Raw genomic sequence first — 23,355 nt, 5'->3', positions numbered from 1 at the left:
ATTACACCAGATGCCTGAAAGGGCGAAGCCATATATTGCTGAGACCACTCCTGCTTTTGGAACCCGACAAGATCAAATGGAAGCCTTCAAACCTCAGTGGTGTCACCCTGGGAGGCATTTCCATAAGACGGACTGGTTAGTTATTAAAGATGGAATGAGACTCTACTAGTATGCCAGTTCTTTTGACCTAGGTGATTGTTATGCTGTAAGGGAATCTGTGTTTGAAGATCAGGAGATGTGATTTATAAGGAATATATATTGAGTCATTCAGATGACGAAGATATATTCAAATTTCTCAGATACATTTGGTCTTTGTCCACAGTTCCTGGCTCACAGCTCCCAAAACCCTTGGAATTTTCTCAGTGATAGGAGCTTAAAAGTGTCTGTTTATAAGAGACTTTTGGACCACACCTAAGCATGGGGGTTGACTGCCAGAACTAACCATGCAATTAGAGGGTTGGAACTTTTAGTCTTACCCTCAGAGCTCCTGGGAGGACACAGGAGATGAAGGTTGAATCAGTTGACAGTGGCTAATGATTGTATCGATCATACCTATATAACGAAGTCTCCATAAAAACCCAGAAGGGTGGGGTTCAGAGAGCTCCTGGGTTGGTGAACACGTGGACATTTGGGGAGAGTGGTATGCCTGGACAGGGCATGGCAGCTGCACCCCCTTTCATGTCTTGCCTTATGCATTTCTTCCATCTGGCTGTTCTGTGAGCTGCTCTAGCAAATTAATTAGGCCAAAAGAGGGAGTTGTGGGAACCTCTGAATTTATAGCCAGTTGGTAAGAAGTGTAGGTAGACCTGAACTTTCTACAAAAGTCCAAGGAGGGGGTCGTTAGAACCTCCACTTCATAACCAGTCAGTGGGAAGCACAGGTTGTGAGCTTGGTTTGCAAATGGCATCTGAAGTGGGACTGAGCCCTCAACCTGCAGAATATGATGCTGTCTCCAGGACGAGTGTTAGAATGGAGTCAAGTTGTGGTATCAGACTATGGCATGGATGTGTAAAGAAGCACTCCTACCCCCTCCCAGGAAACTGGGCCCAGGAACACAGTATACTTACATATCTGCAATAAACCTCAAGTTGGCTGTGGTGTATAATGCTTTTTAGATATTGTTTGGTTAATTTATTGAGGATTTTTTGGATCTATGTTCATGAGCAACATTGGTCTGTAGTTTTCTTATAATGTCTTTGTATGGTTTTGGTATTAGGGTCATTTTTTACATGATTTGACATTTCTGGAAGTTAATTTTGTCAATATGTATGACAGTCTTTGTTATTTATTGACATTTGCTTTGTGGTCTACGATATATCAGTTTTTGTAAATATCCCATGTGTACTTAAATTTTTTTTTACCTAACCGTTGACTGACAGTTTATGTAAGTCTATTAGGTCTAACTTTAAAACTGCATTCAATTCTTTTATATATTTATTGTGTATTATCAATTATCACTGTTGTTGGGCACCTTAACTTCTCTTTGTAAATGTTAATAGCTTTATATAGTTAGAGGCTGTTGTTTCAGTTATCTGCCTTGTGAACTGCTCTATTATCATTATTAAAGTTCACTTTTTATCCAATACTTCCTTTTTTGCACTTTAAAGTCAATTTTATCTGATTAAGTTTCACAATTCTCTTTCCATTGGCATCTTCTTTATATATTTTCCTCATCAATTTACTTTAAACTATCACATCATTATGTTCAAGAAGTGTCTGTAGAAACCACATACAGTTTTTAAACTGGCAAGTTTAAGATACTTAGATTTACTTAAACTGATATTTGGATCTCTTGTGTGTGATTTCTTTATTCTTTGCCTTCAACAGGGTTTTCTTTATGCAAATTGTTTCTTTCCTATTTTAATTTAACCCGAACCTTGCTATCTCTAACAGTCAGGTTAAACAGACCAAATGTAATCATGCAAAAAGGCAGGCAAGGTTGCTGGACACAAACAGTTCAACTTGCCTTCTGGCATCTGCAGGCTATGTGAACCATTTTCTACCTTTAAAAAGGGGGGACTTTTGAGAAAGTCCTGGGAGTAACACTGAACAAACATTCCTTCTTCACCTCTGGAATGTTACCTCTTTGCTGTTTAATTATTAAGGACTCAGGTTTAAAAAAAAAACATGTAGAATCCTCTCCAATTTTCCAAACACAGGATAAGATGATTAGGAATGAACTGCCGCTTAGCCTCCTAGACTTTAGAAATACAGTGGTGCCTGGGTACTTGTTAATTCGTTCTGGAACTCGAGATGAGTGCCAAAACCAAGTACTGAAAGATGAAGCATTTTCTCTTGTGGGGCAGTTTTGTGACTCTGAAATTCTAGCAAGTCTGAAGAGTCCCTAGCAAATATCGAGTGCTAAAACATCTTTTTCTCATCAAAATTAGACAAGTACAGGGTTTGATGAGTTATGAAGTTGATGAGTACCAAGGTATAACTATTTAATTGCATTTCATTGGAAAGTTTCAGGTGCATGGGGCATAAACTTATTTCTGGATTGACGGTCCATTATCTGTCAAGTTCTCATGCATTGCTCAACCCCTAGAAGATTAAGCACCGAATGCTCTAATTTAGACCAGGAGTTCGCAATCATTTTCTTAGCCCCACATTCTAAGCGATGTGACACGTTTTTGTCAGGAACAGCAATTCTCAAACAGAAGAGCTGTTATGAGACACTCTGGGGAAGGAGCTCCCCTGCCTACTGTAATTTCAAGTCTTCAAATTCATTTATTCCTATATGTCTGCCAATATAAAGCTAAGATATTCTCTAACAGTTCCAAAATTAGCTAACTACTACAGTTGACCCTTGAAAAATACGGACTTTTTTTCAGTAAATATATAGTGGGCCCTCTGTCCTTGGGTTTTGCATCCTCAGAATCAACCAACTGGGGATTAAAAACAATTTTCCATTTGCGCTTGGGAATCTTCAGATGCAGAGCGCCAACTGTACACTTTGTTCTATGCCATTTTATATAAGGGACTGGAGCATCCATGGGTGTTGGTATGCACGGGGGTCCTGGAAACAATCCCCTGTGGATACTGAGGGACGACTGTGGTTAGGTTTTGGGGGAAGTCAAAAATCATATGTAGATTCTCAGATATGCTAGGGGGTTGGTGCCCCTAATTCTTGTGGTGTGTAAGAGTCAACTGTGTTTTCAATTTAAGAATCAATAACATCTGAGGGTTTGAAAATTTTGACAATTTACTTAAAAAAAAAAACCATCATTGCCAAGCAAATTTCTATAAATGACTCTGATGACCTGTCCACAAACCACCATCAGGTTAATGAAATTCAGTATGTAAAAATTAAACCTCAGCTGTGCAACTTATGGTTAAATGAGTAAGTCGAGATATATTTATTATCATTACATAGCTTCTTGACAATGTGCACTACCATCCAAAATGAATTGCATTTATTATCAATTGTCATTTGCTCACTAGCATTAAGATGCCAATTTACATACATAGAAAATGTTTCATTTACTCTGATACTGCCATATGAAAGCATTTTTATGGATATGTTTGTGAACCAAAATTGTATGCCAAATATATATTCCTAGGATGTTACCAATGTAACATCACAAACCATTCTCACATCCACTCATTAAAGCCAGAGCCTTTTACACGCAAGACTCGGTCATTTTTATAGACACAGCACACGTGATTATGACTTTCTGCATTGCACTAGTCACCCTTTGTATTGAAAACAAATCAGGAAATGGAGAAATCAAATGTAGTTTTCTTAAAGATTATTATAATCTAGTAACTATTAAACTGCCTGAATTTAGTTTACATTAATAACTACAGTCAAAGTCACTATGTACATAAATTATTTTAATAATGGAGAAAAGAAAAAATGACGTCGATGCCATATTGTTAGTACTAACCAATTTGGCAACGTCATTAAATATTGCTTCTATAAACTGTGTGTGGTATTAGGTAACAATGTCTTCATCCTACCAAATATAAAAAGTAACTGCTTTTAATGTGAGTCTCCTTCCAAGACACTAAAGCTAAAAAAGCTTATTTCAGGGGAAAAAGCAAAAATACTTTAAAGCTTCCATTACCTAGATTTCCACCTCTAATTACATATTTAGCATCAGAATTCTGGGTGGGTTGATAATGATTTCACTATCACTTTATTTTAATTCAAGTTCTTGGGAGCCAAAAATTTAGGAAATTTTAAAACAAGGAAGATGCACAACACATGTATGTAATCAGAAAGCAGGAAAGAATTGACTTTGATCTGTAACAACCAGTTTGAATTTCTGACCCTTCTTATTTTGTCACATTGATATCTGGATTAAAAATGAGGGACATTGCTTGCTTAATACTCGCAAAATTGACTTCTTTTAGTCCAGAACTGCTTAAAACTATTCTAAGGTCAATGTGAAAAATCTATTGATCAAGCCATTATTAAATTTTAAAGATACTATATATGGAAATTTGTAACATGACTTTTCAAATAATTTAAGATAAAAATTCTTAATAGTAAGATTTGGTATTAAAATAAAAAGACAAAGGTAATCAAATTAGCTATCAAAATGATATGACAGCAATGAAACTACTTTTAAAATCCATAAAATAGAGACTTACAGTCAAGATGGAAATGTAGGTAAACATGGGACTGGCATCCCCCCACAACCACATCAAAATTATAACTAAACTACAGAACCACCATCATTCAGAAACTGCCTGAAATCTAGCTGAGTGGGAGTCCTACAACTAGAGATTTAAACAAGAAGCCATATTGAGACTGGTAGGAGGGGTGGAGACACAGAACAGGCTGGCCCCACACCCACATGTGGTAGATAAAATTCAGGAGAGGTATCTTGGCTGTGGAGATGCTCCCTGAAGAGTGAGGGGTCCCAGCCCCAAACTAGGCCCTGTAGCCCAGGGTTCCAGTGCTGGGAAGAGAAGTCCCTGTAAATTCTGGCTGTAAAAACAAGTGGGGATTAGGGCTGAGGGAGACGGAGCACTTCTGGAGTCCCAGGCAGTTCCTTTTAAAGGGCCTGCACACAGACTTACTCTAACTCACTTTGAGCTCCAGCATGGGGATGGCAGCAGGGTCATTCGGGGTCAAACTGAATTGTTTGGCATCTGGTAGGGCAGCAGCTTTCTCCCAGACAAAAGTGCTGGCAGAGACTATTCTTCCTTTGATGACCCCCCCTTCCCCCTCATCAAGGACTGCAGGTGGGGCACCATATCTGAGTCTCCATCAGCCTGGCCCACACTGTTCACCCCACCCTGGGGCTTCCCTGAGACCATGCCCTACCAAACTTGTGGGCCCACCAAAGCTGTTTGCACTGGCTTATCCATATGAGTGGCCTATTGTGGCTCACACTTCAGACTTTCCTACAATCCCTCAAACAAGCAGCATCTTGCCTCAGAGTGCCCCTTTACCTCTCACTAATGGTCCCAGGCCCAGCACTAGGAGCAGCCAGCTGTGGTTCGCAGCTTGGCCTCCTCCTGGGCACCTCCAAGCCCAGCACAAGTTGCAGCCATCTGCAGATTACTTTGTAATTCAAGTTGGGTAGGTGGCCCCAGGCAGAACACAGGCAGCAGCAGCTGAGCTGGGCTTGCAGCTCCCAGGAGGCCAGAGTCAGCACACCCAGTGGATAATTTCAGACCACATCAAAGCACCACCCAACCACCTGCACAGCAACACACTCAAGGGGCAGACTCAGCGGGCACCAGAGCCCTTTTGAATTAAGTCCTGTTCTGTGGGGAGGGCCCCGCCCAGCTGATCCTCCACAGTGCTCAGTGGTTGCGGCCAGTTCCTACAGCCAATTGGCCTGAGGGTAAATCCCTCCCATTGAGGTGCCAGTAGCAATCAAGCATCACATACAACGGGGAGGGTGTACGCAGCCCACACATGGGTGGGGGAGTGTACCTGGAGTGCCCAAATGGAATGACCAGGGAGGCTGTACCACTGTACCCTACAGAATACCAACTATATTAGGTCACTCTACCCAGCCAGAGAGACAGCAGCTCAATGCATTGCAAAGAAACAAACACAGGGAGGCTGCCAAAATGAGGAGACAAAGAAACATGTCCTAAATGAAAGGGAAGAACAAAACTCCAGACAAAAGAACTAAACAAAATAGAGACAAGCAATCTCCTAGATGCAGAGTTCAAAACACTGGTTATAACGATGTTCAATGAACTTAGGGGAAGAGTAGCTGAATTTAGAGAGAACTTCAACAGCAAAAAAAGGGACATGAAACCCATAAAAAAGAACCAGTCAGAAATGAAGAGTACACTAACAGAGAATAATTTATAGGGTATCAACAGTAGAGTGGATGAAGTTGAGAATCAAATCAGCGATTTGGAATATACAGAAGCAAAAGATGCCCAATTAGAACAGCAAAAAGAGAAAATAAAAAAAAAATGAAGACAGTGTAAGGAGTTCTAGGACAATTTCAAGCACACCAACACTCGCATCATGGGGGTGCCATCACAGGAGCAATGACGGCAAGGAATTGGAAACCTATTTGAAAAAATGACAAAAAACTTCCCTAACCTGGTAAAGGAAATAGACATTCAAGTCCAGGAAGTGCAGAGTCCCAAACAAGATGAACCCAAGGAGGCCCACACCAAGATACATCTTAATTAAAATGCAAATGGTTAAAGACAAAGAAAATCTTAAAAGCTGCAAAAGAAAAGCAGCTACCTACAAGAAAGCTCCCATAAGATTGTCAGTTGATTTCTCAATGAAAACTTTGCAGGCCAGAAGGGCCTGGCAAGAAATATTCAAAGTGATGAAAAGCAAGACCACAAGGAAGATTACCCAGCAAAGCTGTCATGTAGAATCAAAGGGACATGTAAAGAACTTCCCATAGCTAAAGGAGTTCATCACCACCAAACCAGTATTATGTGAAAGTTAAAGGGTCTTCTTCAAGTAGAAGAAAAAAATATCAACAATGTGAACAATAAAATGGCAATAAGTAGTATCTATCAATAAATGAATCTAACAAAAAATAAACAAACAAGGAAAACAGAAACATACTCATAGATATAGAGAACATTTCAATGGCTGCCAGATGGGAGGGGAGGTGGGGTGGTGAAAAAGGTGAAGGGATTGAGAAGTACAAACTGGTTACGGAATAGTCATGGGGACATGGAGTGCAGCATAGGGAGGGAATACAGTCAATAATGTTCTAATACTTATGCATGGTGTCAGATGGGTACTAGATTTATCAGGATGATCACTTAGTAAGTTATACAATACCTAATAACTGGGATATGTATAAGAAACTAATATAATATTGTATGTTAACTATAAATGAAAAATTTAAAAAATGATTTAAAATTTAAAAAATCCATGAAATAAAATAATAATCCAAAATAAAAAAAAGCAAAATAGACTTGAGAAAAATGTAATGATCATTTAAAAGTCTAGAAATGATGTGAGGATAAATGAAACAAGACAGAAAAGACTGAAGACCATTTTCATTCATAGTTTACACACTATAATATAATTAAACTATCTAAGACATGCTGAATTTCACTCATCTCTTTCTAGGATGGGTCATCTTCAGGTATTAGTGCATTACCCTAATCGTCCTGTGACTCAGAATGTGACAGGAAGTTAGAATTTCCAAAGCGAAGATCACACTATTGATTCTGTTGTCGTTGTGGACGGTGGCCTATTTGACAGACTGAATACAATGTTCATGATTTGATTTTCATTTTTTTTCTTTGACTTGAAAGCTCCAGGTCATTTAATAATGTATTTTAACTCACATGCTTTTTCTCTCAATCCTTACTCTAACAATATGCTAGAGGTATTCTTCGGGATCTGAAAGATGAAAGAGCCATTACTACCTATAGGTACTGACTGCTGCTGTAGATTTCGGTTTTCTTCTTCTCTTCTAACAGTTTTAGTTTGTTATTCTAAAAATTCCAGGTGCCCATTTATTGTATGAAAGAACTACCCTTGAATTTAGTAAGAAAAAAAACTTAGAGCTCTGGTCATATTGTAAACCCAAAGCTGTTTTCTTGGGCAACATATGAGTACATGGAAGAATATTAATTCTGGTGTATTTTAAATTGTAAATGTGAAAGTAAAATAGCTGAAGTTTCTTTTTTGGTCATTTTGATTGAAAGTATTAGTCTTTGATCTACATTCAATTTGTTACCTTTATCAAAAGAAACGATTATGTGCTTCCTGGGAATTATTTTTAAATGATACTTTGAATTAGATCTTGACAAAAAAAAAACCCAAAAGGTAATTTTAAACCTGTTTTTCTTTTTTTCATAAAAAGTCTGTATCTTCTGAAATTGAATGACTGTTTTAAGAATCACTGATGGTTAGAAAACATGTTAAGAGGAAAATAAAATATTAAAATCCAACTTTATAGGTATCCCTACCTATGTCATTTGAAAAGTCATCAGTGGCTATTTAATTAATGCTGCCAGATTTTAAATATTGATAGAGCAATACAAATAGATATGTCTCTGATCAAATATCACAAAACCAAAATCCACTAAAACTCAAAACTTCCAAAGTTTAACCACAAAATAACATTTACTTTAGAATTGAAGTTTCTTTTGTGATGAAATTTGAAAAGGTGAGAAAGAGGAAGCTCTATTTTCCTGTTCAGTGAAGAATCACTTATAAATCTGATACATAGAATTAATGCTAAGGCTTTAATTGTTGTGGACCACCAAATACCAACTATTAAAAAGAAAGTCATTTCAGGTTCTCTCTCAACCAATCTCATACCGTTCGTTTGCATATTACTTAATAAAATAAAAATCAGTATTGCCCTGGCTGGGTAGCTCAGTTGGTTAGAGCATCATCCCGATATGCCAGGGTTGTGGGTTCAATCCTCAGTCAGAGCACATACAAAGAGCAAATTTTAAAAAATTAATGTGGAAAGTGAAACAAAATCTTAATGGGAATGTTTCTAGGCTTATTATTACAACTCAAATTTATGAAAATGGATGGGTTTGATCTGATCTATAGGTTAGATCTATTTTGGGTCAAACTGAAGTCAGCTAATTTGATTACTATATGCAAATGTCTATTGCCTTTAAATATGAATAATTTTTTTAAATAGTTAAAAATTTACTAATTTGGATATAATGCTTTAACATCACCATTTTATTACATTGATTACTGAGTCGCCAAATTCACTTTAACCACTAGGCCACCCGAGTAATTCCCAAATTCACTTTAAATTAAGAATTGTATCAAGGAAATAATCATGACCATACTAAAACTGACCCCCCCCAAAAGTCTAAGAAATTTTTATATCTTCTTAATAAAAGTCTATTACCCTTTTAAAACTGAGATTATCTGTTATTCCAATAGCCTCATCCTTTGGTGTGCTGTTTCTAGTTGTTTTAAAACTTAAGAATTCTGTCTACTGCTAAGGAATTAAAATCCGTTATATATTTTTAGCAGTTTTTGTTTTTATAATTACAGTACAATAAACTACTGGGAGTTGGTTTTTCAAACCAAATAATTTACACTTTTCTGTAGAGTTGAAGTGTACTAATATTTATTAATCATCCCAGATATCTGTACATACTTAGTTTTTATTGGCTTACTATAGGAAAAGTCTATTTTGCTATGTATCTTTTAAAATAACTTCTAAAATAGTGGCTTTATTGTTTTTAATCCTCACTCGAGAATATGGTTTATCAATTTTAGAGAGAGACAAAGGGGACAGGGGAGAGTGAGGGAGACTGAGAGAGAAACGTCGACATGAAACAATTGACTGATTGCCCCCTATATACACACTGACCAGGGATTGAACCTACAACTGAGGTACATACCCTGACTGGGGATTAAACTCAGAACCTTCTGGTGTACAGGACCAAGCTCCAACCAACTAAGCCAGCCAGCCAGTCCAGGCAATAGTGGTTTCTGATTTTGAAAAAAATCTTAAATTTTTTTCAGTCATTAAATTAAACTAACATACCACCTAACCGAAACTATATTAAGGAGAACATTCTCTTTTATTATGTAGTCAATAAAGAATTCCATTATAAGGTTAAAGAGCTTTGAAAATATCATTTACGTTGAATGAATAGGTAAAAAGTATACATATTACCTTTGTATTTAACTTATTAAGTGTTACATAACTGCAAAAAATGGAATGTTACATGTCTAACCAAAATACAGAACTACATGAACTGAGTTAAGAAGAGAAATGGAAAATGGCAGGAAATGTGAGACAACTCAGATGAAGAAAGGCGGATGTTCCCACATTTATCCCCAAGTAGGTTTTGAGGATACAGCTCCTAAAAAACGTGGATAGGTCTTCTTGTCAACTCAAGAAAAAGCTATAAACTCTTTATACTTTACTTGTACTGTTATGAATTCCCTTTAAAACCTTTTTTCTCCCTATATATTCATGAACCTATATAATGAACCTATTTATTCAACATACAAGTGAAAAATAACTGATACATGCTTTTTAACATAATGTATTTCATCACTTATTACTAATGGATATAATTACGAATACTTCTTCTTAAGAGTATTACAAGGACCATTTAAAGGCTATTAAACATTAAAATGTATTGGAGATATATGATTTTTTTAATGCAAAAAAGGGACATCTCCCTGAAAAAGGATGAATAAAAATCCCTGGTAAATGCATTCCTCCTCCATACTCCCCTTTCAGTGCAGACTACATTGTAGAAACGAAATCTCTCTTAGAGAACTAGTTGTGAGAAATAATGACTATCCCTAAAGATATTAAACTCTCAATTTTTACTACTTAAGTAAAGTCAGTATTAATTCTTCGCAATATAAAGATTTAGCTTTGGGAAAAAGTGTGCATTTCACAATTTCAAAACTAGGTCAATCTAGCTGACTGGCATTAAGCACAGGAGCCCATGCATTGTCTATGCTTCTTTGTCCTCTGGGTTTAAAGATCCTTTCAGTCTGCTCCCAGTGAGTTTCAAGCCTGTGGACAGAACTGAACAATGTGACCAAGCCTGGTGATGAAACACAGAGTAAGTCCTTAAAATATCTTAATTTTACAGTCCCGTGTCCCATATCATTTATGTAAGAAGCACCAAAACTGGAGCCAAGGTCTGAACAGGTAATATAACAGCAGGAACTATAATTCAATCACACCATATGATATTATACTATGTAACATTCTATATTTTGCCTGTTAGTATGTAACACAGTTAAGTTTATTACAAGCATTATTTCCTAAGACTTAGGGTGTAAGTGCTTCAAGTATTACTGCTTATTTAATAGTGTTTATCTGTATCTTAACATTAAGTACTTCAGTGATAAGTGTACATTTATACAATACGCTGTGCCATCTTCCCCTACCCTATGTTAAGATATGAACAAAATCAATTAATAAAACTAAAAGAACTATTGAAACTGAAACAAGGCTATCAACGTCATAGATACATGTCTGAGTAAGTCAACAGTGTTTCCTGCTTAAGATTTTTCACCAAAAAGGCTTTCTTTTCTTTAGGCTACTATTACATAGCAGGTCTTCTGGAAAACTAGATCAGAAGTTTCAAGTAGAAATGACACTGAACTACTCTAAGAAAACATCAATCCACATTATAAAAGAGGGAAACTGCTGGCGTCACCTTAGCATAACATAGTGCGTTTTGCCTTTCAGCATGTGATTTGTTGTTCATTTATGTGATTAACAGCAAAGTTTTGGAGTTCTCATGGCACACCAATGAGATGGACTAATTTGTTGAGGAACCTCATATTTGTTTTAATATTTAAGTTAGAACAATACAATCACTAGAAAAAGGTCAGTGCCTCAGTGACTTCATACATCAATTTCAGTTTTTCTCTTTCAAAATAATGATCTGTTAGTTATATCTATACTTCTGCAACAATAGTGCAATACAGTATCCTTTCCTGAATGAGGAGCTGAAGTTTATCCAAGTAGAAGCTTTAAATAAGGTAGATTGTTGCCAACTACGTATCAATCTTGCATGTGATATGAAATATATTAGGAAAGCTTAAACTGACTTGTAAATCTATATTCAGCTAAAGCTTCGCATAAGCAGCAGCAGAAATGAACAGATGTATACTCAGTATAAAACACTTTTCAAAACTACTCCAAAAAACAAATGACAAAAGTGGTTAAGAACAACTGAACATCTGTTGTGTGTACCAGATGTAAAAGAAGAATGGACCCCGTGGTTACTTGCACTGTTTACATTGCGTGAAGGTAAAATTAAGACTTAGTCCACTTCCATCTGTCCCGAAGATTTAGTATGCTGTGAGCTGTCTTTTGTTGTGTCTGGTTTAGTTTCAGTCCCACTCTGTCCATCCGTTTGTCCGTTGTGTTCACAATTAGCTTTGGTGTTGTCTTCTGCAACCTCTACTTTTGGTTTGGGTTTGTAAATGATGGGGTTACAGAAATTATCCAGTTCCTAAAGACATGAAGAATTTTGATTACATTAAAAATCTTACTGTTAAATTCCATGTTGACTTTCTAAATGTTCATGTAATTCAATATTCACATTCTTGAATTTATGTTAGCTCAATTCGATAACCGACTGGTTTTTCAAGCACCTCAATGAAGGATTTACCTTTTGGGCTAATGCATGTCAGTGATGACAAGAAATTATTCAATGATTTTTATATCTAATTTTCCTAAAAATTATTCCAGTTTACTTCACCAGTAATAATTTGTATGTATTTTTAAACATTTTTTTAAAAATTTATTTTTATTATAGTTGACATACAATATTGTGTTAATTTCAGGTGTACAACATTGATTCAACATTTATATACCTTATAATGTGATCACCACAATAAATGCATTAATTATCTGTCATCATACATTGTGGTTTCACAGATTACATTCTCTATGCTATATAGTACATCTCCATGACTTCTTTATTTTGTAACTGAAGTCTGTACCTCTCATTCCTCTTCTTCACTTTTTACACCTGTGCACCCCCTCCCTTTGGCAACCATCAGTTTTGTTCTCTGTACTCATGAGTCTGTTTCTATTTTGTCTTGTTTTTTTTAGATTCCACATATAAGTGAAATCATATGATATTTGTCTTTCTCTGTCTGACTTATTTCACTTAGCATAAAACCCTCAAGTCCACCCATGTTGTTGCAAATGGCAATTTTCATTCTTTTTTATGGCTGAGTAATATTCCACTATGTATATAAACCACACATCTTCATTATCCATTCATCTCTCAATAGACACGTATGTTGCTTCCCTAGCTTAGCTATTGTAAAAATGCTGCTATGAACATAGAGAAGAATTTATCTTTTCAAACTACTGTTGGAAATAATTTTTAATTCCTTTAAATTTGCCTAATACTCTGTTATGAGAATTATATCAAATAATATCTACTTCATAAATTGATATTTCTCAACATTTACAAGAAAACATATCAACTTTACTTTTTGAAAATATGTGAGTAGCCTTTTTTGTTGAAGAATAAAGCCATAAAAGTAAATGCAACTTATTAATTTAGAAGAAATACAATGTATTCCTATATCATTCATAGAAAAAAAAGGCCATTAAAGTCTTCTCAAGACCCGTGTCACAAAGACTGGGACAGGGATGGGAAGACAGGGATGTTTTAATGGCAAATAGCTCTCATCACACTTTGCACTTCATTAAGAGTACATTATTACAGCTACTTTGCAAAACTTTCTCAATAGGAAATTATTTTTAGTGCTCTGATTTTTAAAAACTGCCTGTTTCTGTTTTTAAAAAAATCAGACACCTAAAAACATATTGAACTAAATTTTAAAAATCACTTGAAACTCCATATCCTACAGATATTAACATTTTGGTGAGAATCCCTCTAGATGTGTGTCCAGGCATACAGACATACACAAATATATAAATCTATGAACACACTATTTTTTATATAGTGAGATAACTTTAGATTCTGTAATCTTTTGTTTTTCACTTGATATGTTATACACATTTTTATGTCTAAATAGATATTTCTCTATATCTTAAATATTTAATAACTATAATGTGTTATGTGGATGTATCAATTTATTCCAGTTGCCTTCTGATAGGTATTTTAGGTGTTTTCCAATTTTTTGCTATTATAAACAAAGGTATTTAATCTGCATATACCTGTGCAATGATCAATTTAGGATGAATTCCTAGAAATGTGATTTCTGAGTTAAAGGGCCTACTCACTTAAAATTTCTATACATATTCTGAAACAATATCTCAGAAAAGTTGTAGCAAATTTAACCAAGTTGCTCAGGAAGAGCATCTATTTCTTCACACCCTTGCCAACTATGGCCAAGATTATAAATGTAAACACATTAGATGGGTGCAAAGAGAATTGCGTTTTGTAGATTTAGTGATGAGGATGAATACTACTTTTGTATTTTCTATGTATATCAAAGATGTATTTCTTTTTTTGTCAGCTGCTTATCCAATGTCTTTATTCATACTCCTACTTTTATGTTGATGTTTATTAAAAAGTTTGTCCCCATGTTTTTCATGTTTTCTATGACAAGCTTTGACATTTTCATTAGCCATATTTTTAGACTGGAAACTATCAGAAATAAGATTTTACCATAGAATTAAACACATTTTGAATTATGTCAAAGACAGACCTAGACATGTACTGCCCAGTTTTACAATGGAGACTTAGAAATCTTACCCAATCTAGAAAAGTCTGACATATTTGACAGTCAAAAGTTGTCAAGCTATTTTATTTCATTCTGTGTTACACTTAGCATTTAAAAACCGGCTGTGTGCATGTGACTAATGAAGTCAAGGAACAGAGATGTCCCACCCAGTAGCTTCTTTTTTCTAAAATAAAAACTTATGTCTCCAATTAAAAAAATTTTCATGCTTGAACCCCTTTAAAAAGAAAATTGTATGGTCTCTTACCTTTGACTTTGCAACTATTTCTGAAACTTTCACCACTGGATCTTGAGTAAGACTTAGTTTATTCTGTGCATTCATCTTACTGTTCAGCCAAATCATTGCTTCACTGATATACTTTTCAACTTTTTCCATTTCAGCAGGATCTAAATGATCGTATCTTTCATCCTGTTAAAAAAAAAAAACTTTACTTAATGGAAAAGAATTTTTTAGTAAGTACATTATATTAGTAATTTTTACTTAAAAGATTCAGACTCTTACTGAATCTTTACCTTGCACGTACCCATGTGAAGAAGACACATACAGATTACATAAAACTGAAGAGACTGGGAGAGAGAGAAAAAATCAGTGAGGGTTCTTAAAAGAAAAGGCTTTCTGAAGGATTCAGATTTGGAAAAGAATGACTAGTGGTGAATATTCAAGGAAAGGTAATTAGCCAAGAAGCTCATGGAATTGAATTTGTTAGAGTTTAGAGAGAAATAAGGGAAGTAAGCATACAGAATTAAACAGAAAATTGTAAATATAAACAAAATAATATAGTAAATTGCTGATAAAAGGGATTATATAATGAAATTCTGTGTGAAAAAGAGAAATGCAGCTGCCACACACAGAAGACAATTTAATAAGTCATGGTTTAGATTGTTAGCCACAGATTCAGGGGAAAAAAAAAGGAAAAGCAACATATAAAAGAGATTATTGATGGGACATGAAAAATAAAAGGAAAGAGAAAGAAAAACACTCCAAAGCCAAAGAACTGAGAGGATGGTGATGCTAATGTTTAAAACCATAAAGCTTCATCGGATACTTGACTTGTCTTTCCACTTGTATGATTACAAATTATGCATCCATTATCTTTGAGTTAGTTTCTGGGTGCCCCCATTTTCTTGAATTCCTTCTAACTTCATGGATCATTTCTTAAGTTCCTCACCATTCATGCTCCAACATGCTTAAAAAAAATCCTTGGCCTTGAACCTCTGCCATTAAATTTGAACTGTATATTCAATTTCCAACTTGAATTTCTATTTGCAAAGTTTGAAATGATGATCTATGTTTCAAACACCTAATTACCTCCCTACCTACTCTTTCTAGTTTTCCCCATCTCAGGAAATGGTAACTTCATCCTTCCAGACCAAAATCCTTTGAGTTATTTTGGACTCCTATTCTTTCCGTTCTATTTATATAAAGTCCATCAGATCTTATTTACTCTGCCTTCAAAATATAGGCAGCAAAAATACAACCACTTCTTCCCCTCCACTATCCGGGTTCAAACCTCCCATCATTTCTGGCCTGTATGATTCTAATAATGCCTTCACTAGTCTGTTCCCAGATTCTACAAAAACTAAGTTAAATCATATTACCTTTATGCTCAAAACCTGCAAAGGATTTCTTTGCAGAGGAAAAGTCAAACTTTTCTAATGGCCTACCCTAGTAGGCCCTTTATGATCTGGCAACTGCTAAGCCCGCTCCCACCTGTTCTAAGCTGCATTGGCCTCCTTGATGTTCCTTCAACATGTTCTCCCCTTGAGGTTTTGCAACTGCTATTCCCTTTTTCTAGAACTTACTTTTTACAGTTATCATGCATCTTGCTTGAGCCCTCACTTCCATCAGTTCTTCCCTCACGTGCATGTCCTTGTATTAGCAGTCTGCCCTCTGACAAATCTCCCCTCCGGCAGCCCCTTACTTCTTTCACAGCCCTTCATCACCACCTGACTACTCCACAGCAACTTTATCTACCTTTCCCTACTGAAGTGTAAGGGTCAGTGTTTTGTTTGATGCTGTAGTTCCAGCACCTTGACGGGAGGCTGGCACATAGTAAAACCTTGAAATCCTTGAACGTAAGTGGAGTCTCCCTTGCTTTGGATGATACCTTAAATCTGCACATTCAAGAAGACTGTTAAAAGCCTGGGAACACTGGGCCATAGTACTTGTATGGGACTCTCCAATGCCACATTTGAAACAGTGTTGGTGTTTTCATTTGTCTGCTTATTCCTCCTTACCTTTCCATCATTTTTATATCCTATTTGTACTTGTAAGGACAATTTGGATGCTGACATTGGCGGGAACATTCACAATCAGTACCTGGAGTCTTCTTCAGCAATCTTATTTTATGAGTCTTACAAATCTTTTTATATTATTAGTAACCTCTTTCCACATTGTACAGTGAAAAGTGCTACAGTTAAAAGTTTGTATGTTATCTTCAGACCGTTAAGGTTTTAATCCTGACCCCACCATTCACACCCTGTGTAATCCTTGACAAGTTGCGTAAGCACTGCAGTTTTCTTACACATTTTTGTGAGAATGAAGTGAGATAATCCATATAAAAATACTCCAAATTCACTAAGTGCTTGATCAGTATAAGCTATTATTACAATACTCTGATTCTTTTTGGAACTAGCCTCTCCTGCCCACTGATGTGGATTTAACTGCAATTTAAATTCAATGTCATGGCGATGACATCAAGAATTACAGCGACTATTTAAAGTAGAAGTCAACAAACTTGTCCTGCAGGCCAAACTCAACCTGCCACCTCTGTTTTTTAACAAAGTTACTTTGGAACGCTGCCATCACCATTCACTTACATGAATATATGGTTTCTTTTGCACTACAATGCCGAGCTGAATAGCTGTATAGAGATAATGCCTGCAATGCCTAAAATATTTGTTCATTTACAGAAAAAGCTGGCTATCCTCTGGTTTAGAGAAATAAAATGATAAGCTTAATTTTGTTAAATCTTACTGTTACTTATATCCAAATGGAGATAAGATATCATTTACACAGCTAAATTTTCAAAGCTTAAAATCCGTGGAAAGTGTGCCCTGGCCCGGTTAGAGCACTGTCCTGATACACCAAAACTGTCGGTTCCATCCCCCTCAGGGCACACACGAGAGTCAACCAATGAATGCGTACATCAATGTAACAACACATCAGTGTTTCTCTCTCTCCTTTCTTTCCCTAAAATCAATAAATAAAAATTTTTAAAAATCAGTGGAAAGGTCAAGGGTAGTAATATAGATTTGGCATGGATATAAAAGAACTATGGCTACAGGGAATTACAAATAACTAATGGACTGGAAGACAAGATGAACCAAAAGAAAAAGAGGCCATAGGACAAAACAAAAGCTAGCAGAGTCCAGTCTCAAAGAGGCCTGTAATACAAAAGGTCCAAGAAAACCTCTCTCGCTGTATTAATAATGGATTTGGTCACTGGATTAATTTATAATGTGGTTTTAGGGAATTAAAAACAATTAAAGCCATATACCTGCACTGTATTTTAAATGTATTAGTATTGTAACTGGATAATTATCCAATAGAAAAACAAGTTTGAAGTTTGATGCACAGTGTCTCTAAAACCGGGTAACAACTGCTGCTATAGCTTTGTGGCCGAGCACTTCCAGATTTGCCTCACGCTCACCACGTACCACAAGGCCACCATCATCAGGTGGCTTTCTGAGTTCAATACCTTGTTTCTGTATGCTTCTATCACTTTCATGACAAGTTGGATCTTTTTCCCCAAGTCGTTTAAAGCTTTTGGTCTCTCTTCATGTTCCATGTATCTCATCTGAATAGGCTGGCCATATTTCTGTTAACATAATGATTTTTTTTAAAGAAAAGGTTACTAACATATAAAAACTTTTTAACACAAGACATTGAATATTATGTATATTATATTTATTCATTACATTAAAATGTGTACTGTACTATAAATGTAGAGCTTTAAAAAATAAACCTTTGGGCCCTGGAATGGGGAGTTTTCCTAATGTTAAAACAACCTCTATAACTTTGAGGAGGGGGATGCAATAGAATAATGAATAATTATTTTCTCTCGAATTCTTTACACACTTAAATAAAAATCAGCTTATTTTAGATTTTCAGAAAAGCTACAAAGGAAACAGTATGAGAGGCCGAGCACTTCTCACTGCTTTTCTCTGACGCTAACATGTTATACCCGTATGGCATGTCTGTCAAAACTGAGAAACCAACCCTGGTGCTTTACTATTAACTGAACTCCAGACTTTATTCCGACTTCATCTTTTCCATTCCAGGATACCCTACTGCATCTTGTCTGTTTACATCATACTTTTCATTATAAATGTTTTTGAATGAAAAGCAAGTACTGCATTCTTAATTTCTAAAAGCCATCTCAAAACAATAGTAGAGCCTATAAAAAATTCTCTAACACTCATTTTTTAATGGTTACTTATATATTTGAGACAAAATTTCCATTTTGGGTGCTTCTAGGCTTTTCCAGTTATTTCTATTGGCTTTAGTTGACTGGTTGTTCCTATGGCCCATAACACATACATTCTCTTAGGGAGATGGGGAGTAAAACCACCATGAAGATAAAATATGATAAACCCTAGCATTACTATCATAAGCTTAGTTTTTTTAGTTACTTTTTAATTTGGAAGTAATTTATTAGCATGAAAGTTATTGTTGTAAGATATTAACTCCTTTGCTTTTAATAAACTTCTTTGCAGCCCTTCTCTTCTCCAGCTAAAGGGTTGCTTTTTCCCATACTCTAGAAATCCTGATTAATGTCATTACTTAGCATGTATGTATTCCCTTGCTACTCAAAGAATGGCTCAGGGACCAGCAGTGCCAGAATTTCTTAGAAGCTTGTTAAAACTGCAGAATCATGGATCCACCTCTGCAACTGAATCATAATCTGCATTTCACTAAGAGCCCCAGGTAATTCATGTGCACATTAAAGCACTGCTATGGTCCACACTACGAAGGAAAAACTAAAATTCCGTCATCCTGCCTGTCTGAACTTTTAGTCAAACTGTTTTTTTCAGGGTAGGGGGAGGGCTGGGTAGTAAGCAGGAAGTAAGGATTAATAAGTGGTCTTTTCTGAAAATTATGCCACTGACCTAAAAAAGGGAACCTGGTGACCACTTCTCCTAATCTCTTTACAGTATTAAAGAGCAGGAGTCCTACTTTTGTACTTATTTTGCTGGCCAGGTGTCCTTATCAGTTGCAACGTGAAAATAAAGAAGGGCAGGCATTGTATTACCCTTCAAAACCAGAGCAGTGAAGGAGGAGAGGGGCTGCGGAAGCGTTACTCCTCTGATAAGAAGAAGGGGTAAGGCTGACAAAATCACTTCTTGTGACTTATTGTTATTCAATTACAGTTGTATGCCTCTTCTCCCCATCCCTCCACAGTGACAAATCACTTCTTAATGACATCTCAGAAATATATGGCTTGTGCCCTGGCTGGTGTGGCTCAGTAGACTGAGTGCCAGCCTGTGAACCAAAGGGGTGCCGATTCAATTCCCCGTCAGGGCACAGGCCTGGGTTGTGGGCCAGGTCCCCAGTGGGGGCCACATAAGAGGCAACCACACACTGACATTTCTCTCCCTCTCTTTCTCTCTCCTGTCCCCTCTCTCTCTAAATAAATAAATAAAATCTTAAAAAAAAAAGAAAAAAAATATACGGCTTGTTAAAGTAATACTAACACTCTGGTTATCTTATAAATACGTATATCTGGGTATCATGACAGATATCATTATACACTATTTGATTTCAATTACATGTAGCACTACTCATCTCTCAAAATGCTTTTAAAATGAGAAAGAATATTTCCTCTTAACACATATCTGCCTTAGAAATTTCTTACATATTTATGAAAAAAATACAGTGTGCTCTTAAACCAATCTTTAGCAAAACTTAATGTTCTATTTAACATTAACATAGACTTGGAAAAATTTACCTTTAGTTCTTGAAGCTTATCTACGTAAATTTGTTTAGGTTGGTCCTCTCCTTCTTCATAAAGCCAATTTTCTGTGTCTTCCAACATTGCAGACAGTTTTTTCAAGTCCTAGATATATATTTAAGAGACATTGATGAAAAATCCTCTCCTTAGAAATAAAAGACATCAGTGAAGAACACAATGTTTTCAAGTATAAAAATTAAATTTCATATTTTCTTGACTTTTTATTCATAAACATGTTTATCATACTTCTGCACATTGGAAAAAAAACTAAGAAGCATTCCTAAATGTATTGAACAAGACTGCCAATAATGCATTTAATACATTTACATAATTTGTATTAGCAGTCTCAAGGCAATGCTTAAGTAGTTCTAAAATTGTAAAATTTAGACTTACTTCTTGAGTGATAAATTTTTCATAGACAGTGCCCAGCTTGTCTCTAAAATCATATACATATTCTTCGACAGCATTCTTAGCATCATTTCTTTCTTTCTCCAACTTATCTTGCATTATCATTTTCCCCTATTCAAAAAGTTTCAAATTAGTTGCCATCAAGAATGTTAGGGAGTTAGGGTAATGCAAGCCAAAACCACAATGAAATATCACTGTATACCTACTAGGATGACTAAATCAAAAAATAAAATGTAAGTGTTGATGAGAAGGTGGAGAATTTGAAATGTTTGTACATTGCTGTTCAGAAAGTAAAATGCGGCTTCTGTGACAGAAAACAGTTTTGAGGTTCCTCAAAAAGCTAAACAAAGAATTACAGTATGACCCAGCAATTTCACTACTGCCATACATCCAAAAGAACTGAAAGCAGGAATTGGAGCAGGTATGTGTATGCCAATGTTCATTGCAGCATTATGCATAACAGCCAAGAGGTGGAAGCAAATGAATTGCACATAACAGAATGAATGGATACATAAAATGTGTGTACACACAGTGGAGTATTATTCTATTATAAAAGGTCTGACAAATGTTACAACATGGATAAACCTTGAAAACATTTGCAAAGTACATTAAGTCAGACACAAAAGGACATTATATAATAAATATTGTATAATTACATTCATCTAAAATAGGCCAATTCATAGAAACAGGAAGTGGATTAGAGTTTATTAAAAAACCCACACAGACTATGTTATGTCATTGTACATACTGAGGCTCAAATCCTCAGCTCCCCATTTATTAGCTATGAAATCTTAGCAAAGTCACATAGTCAGCCTCAGTTTTCTTATCCTAAAATAGAGAACATAATTGTAACTAGGTCATAGGGATATCAATCAAATTGACATAGCGCACGGATAATATTTAGTCCAGGTGTGCTGAAAAAAATGTTAGCCCTGGGAGGGACTACAATATAGTGGTTGTGATTTTGAGCTTTGGAGAGAGACTATCTGGATTCAAATGACAGGCTACTCTCTGACCTTGGGTGATTCAGTCTACCTATTCCAGTTTCCTCATCTGTAAAGTTAAATCTCTAGCAGTACATAAACGTCATAGGGTTGTTCTGAGGATTAAATAAGCCATCAAAGTGTTTAAGATGTAGCAAAAATTACTGGTTATAATCAAAAGCCAAAAAAATAGTCTGGGAATTGTAATGCTTAAAGAACAAAATTTTTACTTTAACAAAAGCAGTATTTTAAACACAAGACTTCAGTGAACTTACATTTGTGAATTTAAAATAGTGAGATACTTAAAAACTTAAGAAATAATTTTATACTCAAAATTTGCTGTAATTGTGCTTCCCCAAAATCATTCCTTTGGGAAAATTAATCTCAAAACATACAAATTCTGAATTTATCAGGGTCTTCAGGAATCCTTTATTCACATTAAATGCAGCCTTCAATAATTAATGAATCACTGTGATATAGGTAGGTACTAAAAAGAGCAAATACTAATGTCAATTCTTAGAATAATGTGCAGCAGATAGAAGAATATTAGGGCACCTCAAAGAAAACTGACCTTCTTTAATGCCAGCCACGCCTGTAGAAACTAGGAACCATTACTTAAATGTACATTTTAAAAATAAAAATAAATTACCTCTTAACTTCTGGTAAAGAAATGAAACTCTCTTCTTCAAGAGTCTAAAATTCAACATTTAGAGATGTAAAGAAAATTTCAAGAATGACAACAGATGTTAAAAAGTACTAAATGAAAGTCAGAAAGCATCTGAGTGGACCCTCCATCTTTTAGGACAATACATTAGAAGAGGGGAGCTGCTAATACTTCCCTGGGTGATGTCAGCTGGGTGTCACTGCTAAAGACAGTAGAAAGGGGTAAGAATCGTTACTGTTGGAATGGTCTTCCTCTATAGTGGAGATAATCGTGTTTTTCATATAACTAGATGAAAACTAAATTGTACATGACATTAATACAGCGCGATATTATGCCCAACACAAAGTGGTTCAATGATTTACTTAATTCTTTAGGCATATAGGCTAGTTCCCCCATATGAGGGATAATCACTGACTTCTACAAAACTCTCAGAATATTCTACCACCTATTTCAACATCAACTCAGATTTACATACCTCATTTTCAATGTAGCTATTCAGAAGATCTTGGCCCAATTGTCTACACAGGCTACTCTGGATAGGGAGATCAATACTCTTGATTCTTCCTTTTTTAATGGTCTGGTTTAATCGGTCTTGTTTGTCTGAGGGCGCTGACTGCAAAAGAAATGCAAGAGAATAATAATGTAAATTTCTAAAACTAGAGGAACAACTATAAAGGAAACATGGAGAAAACCAAGGGGGGTGGGATCAGGGGAGGGAGGTGGGATGGCTGGGGTTAGAGGGAGTGC

General features: G+C 35.8%; 1 protein-coding gene across 1 annotated transcript in view; it reads right to left on the bottom strand.

Annotated features, from left to right (window-relative positions):
• Positions 1–11,699: 11,699 nt before the first annotated feature.
• Positions 11,700–23,355, bottom strand: part of HSPA4L (heat shock protein family A (Hsp70) member 4 like) — a 47,431-nt gene continuing 35,775 nt past the window's right edge. Inside the window, exons 15-20 of the mRNA XM_045202391.2 lie at positions 23,084–23,221; positions 20,947–21,072; positions 20,551–20,658; positions 18,301–18,420; positions 14,847–15,008; positions 11,700–12,384 (exon numbers count right to left, since the gene is read on the bottom strand). Of these exons, the coding sequence (XP_045058326.1) occupies positions 12,193–12,384; positions 14,847–15,008; positions 18,301–18,420; positions 20,551–20,658; positions 20,947–21,072; positions 23,084–23,221 (846 nt within the window). The 3' untranslated portion in view covers positions 11,700–12,192. The remainder of the gene's footprint in view (positions 12,385–14,846; positions 15,009–18,300; positions 18,421–20,550; positions 20,659–20,946; positions 21,073–23,083; positions 23,222–23,355) is intronic.

Source organism: Desmodus rotundus, chromosome 9, assembly GCF_022682495.2.
Source record: "Desmodus rotundus isolate HL8 chromosome 9, HLdesRot8A.1, whole genome shotgun sequence".
In the NCBI taxonomy this organism is placed as follows: Eukaryota; Metazoa; Chordata; class Mammalia; order Chiroptera; family Phyllostomidae; genus Desmodus; species Desmodus rotundus.
The sequence above is the reverse complement of the archived record's forward strand: the minus strand, read 5'-3'. Positions and strand labels throughout refer to the sequence as shown.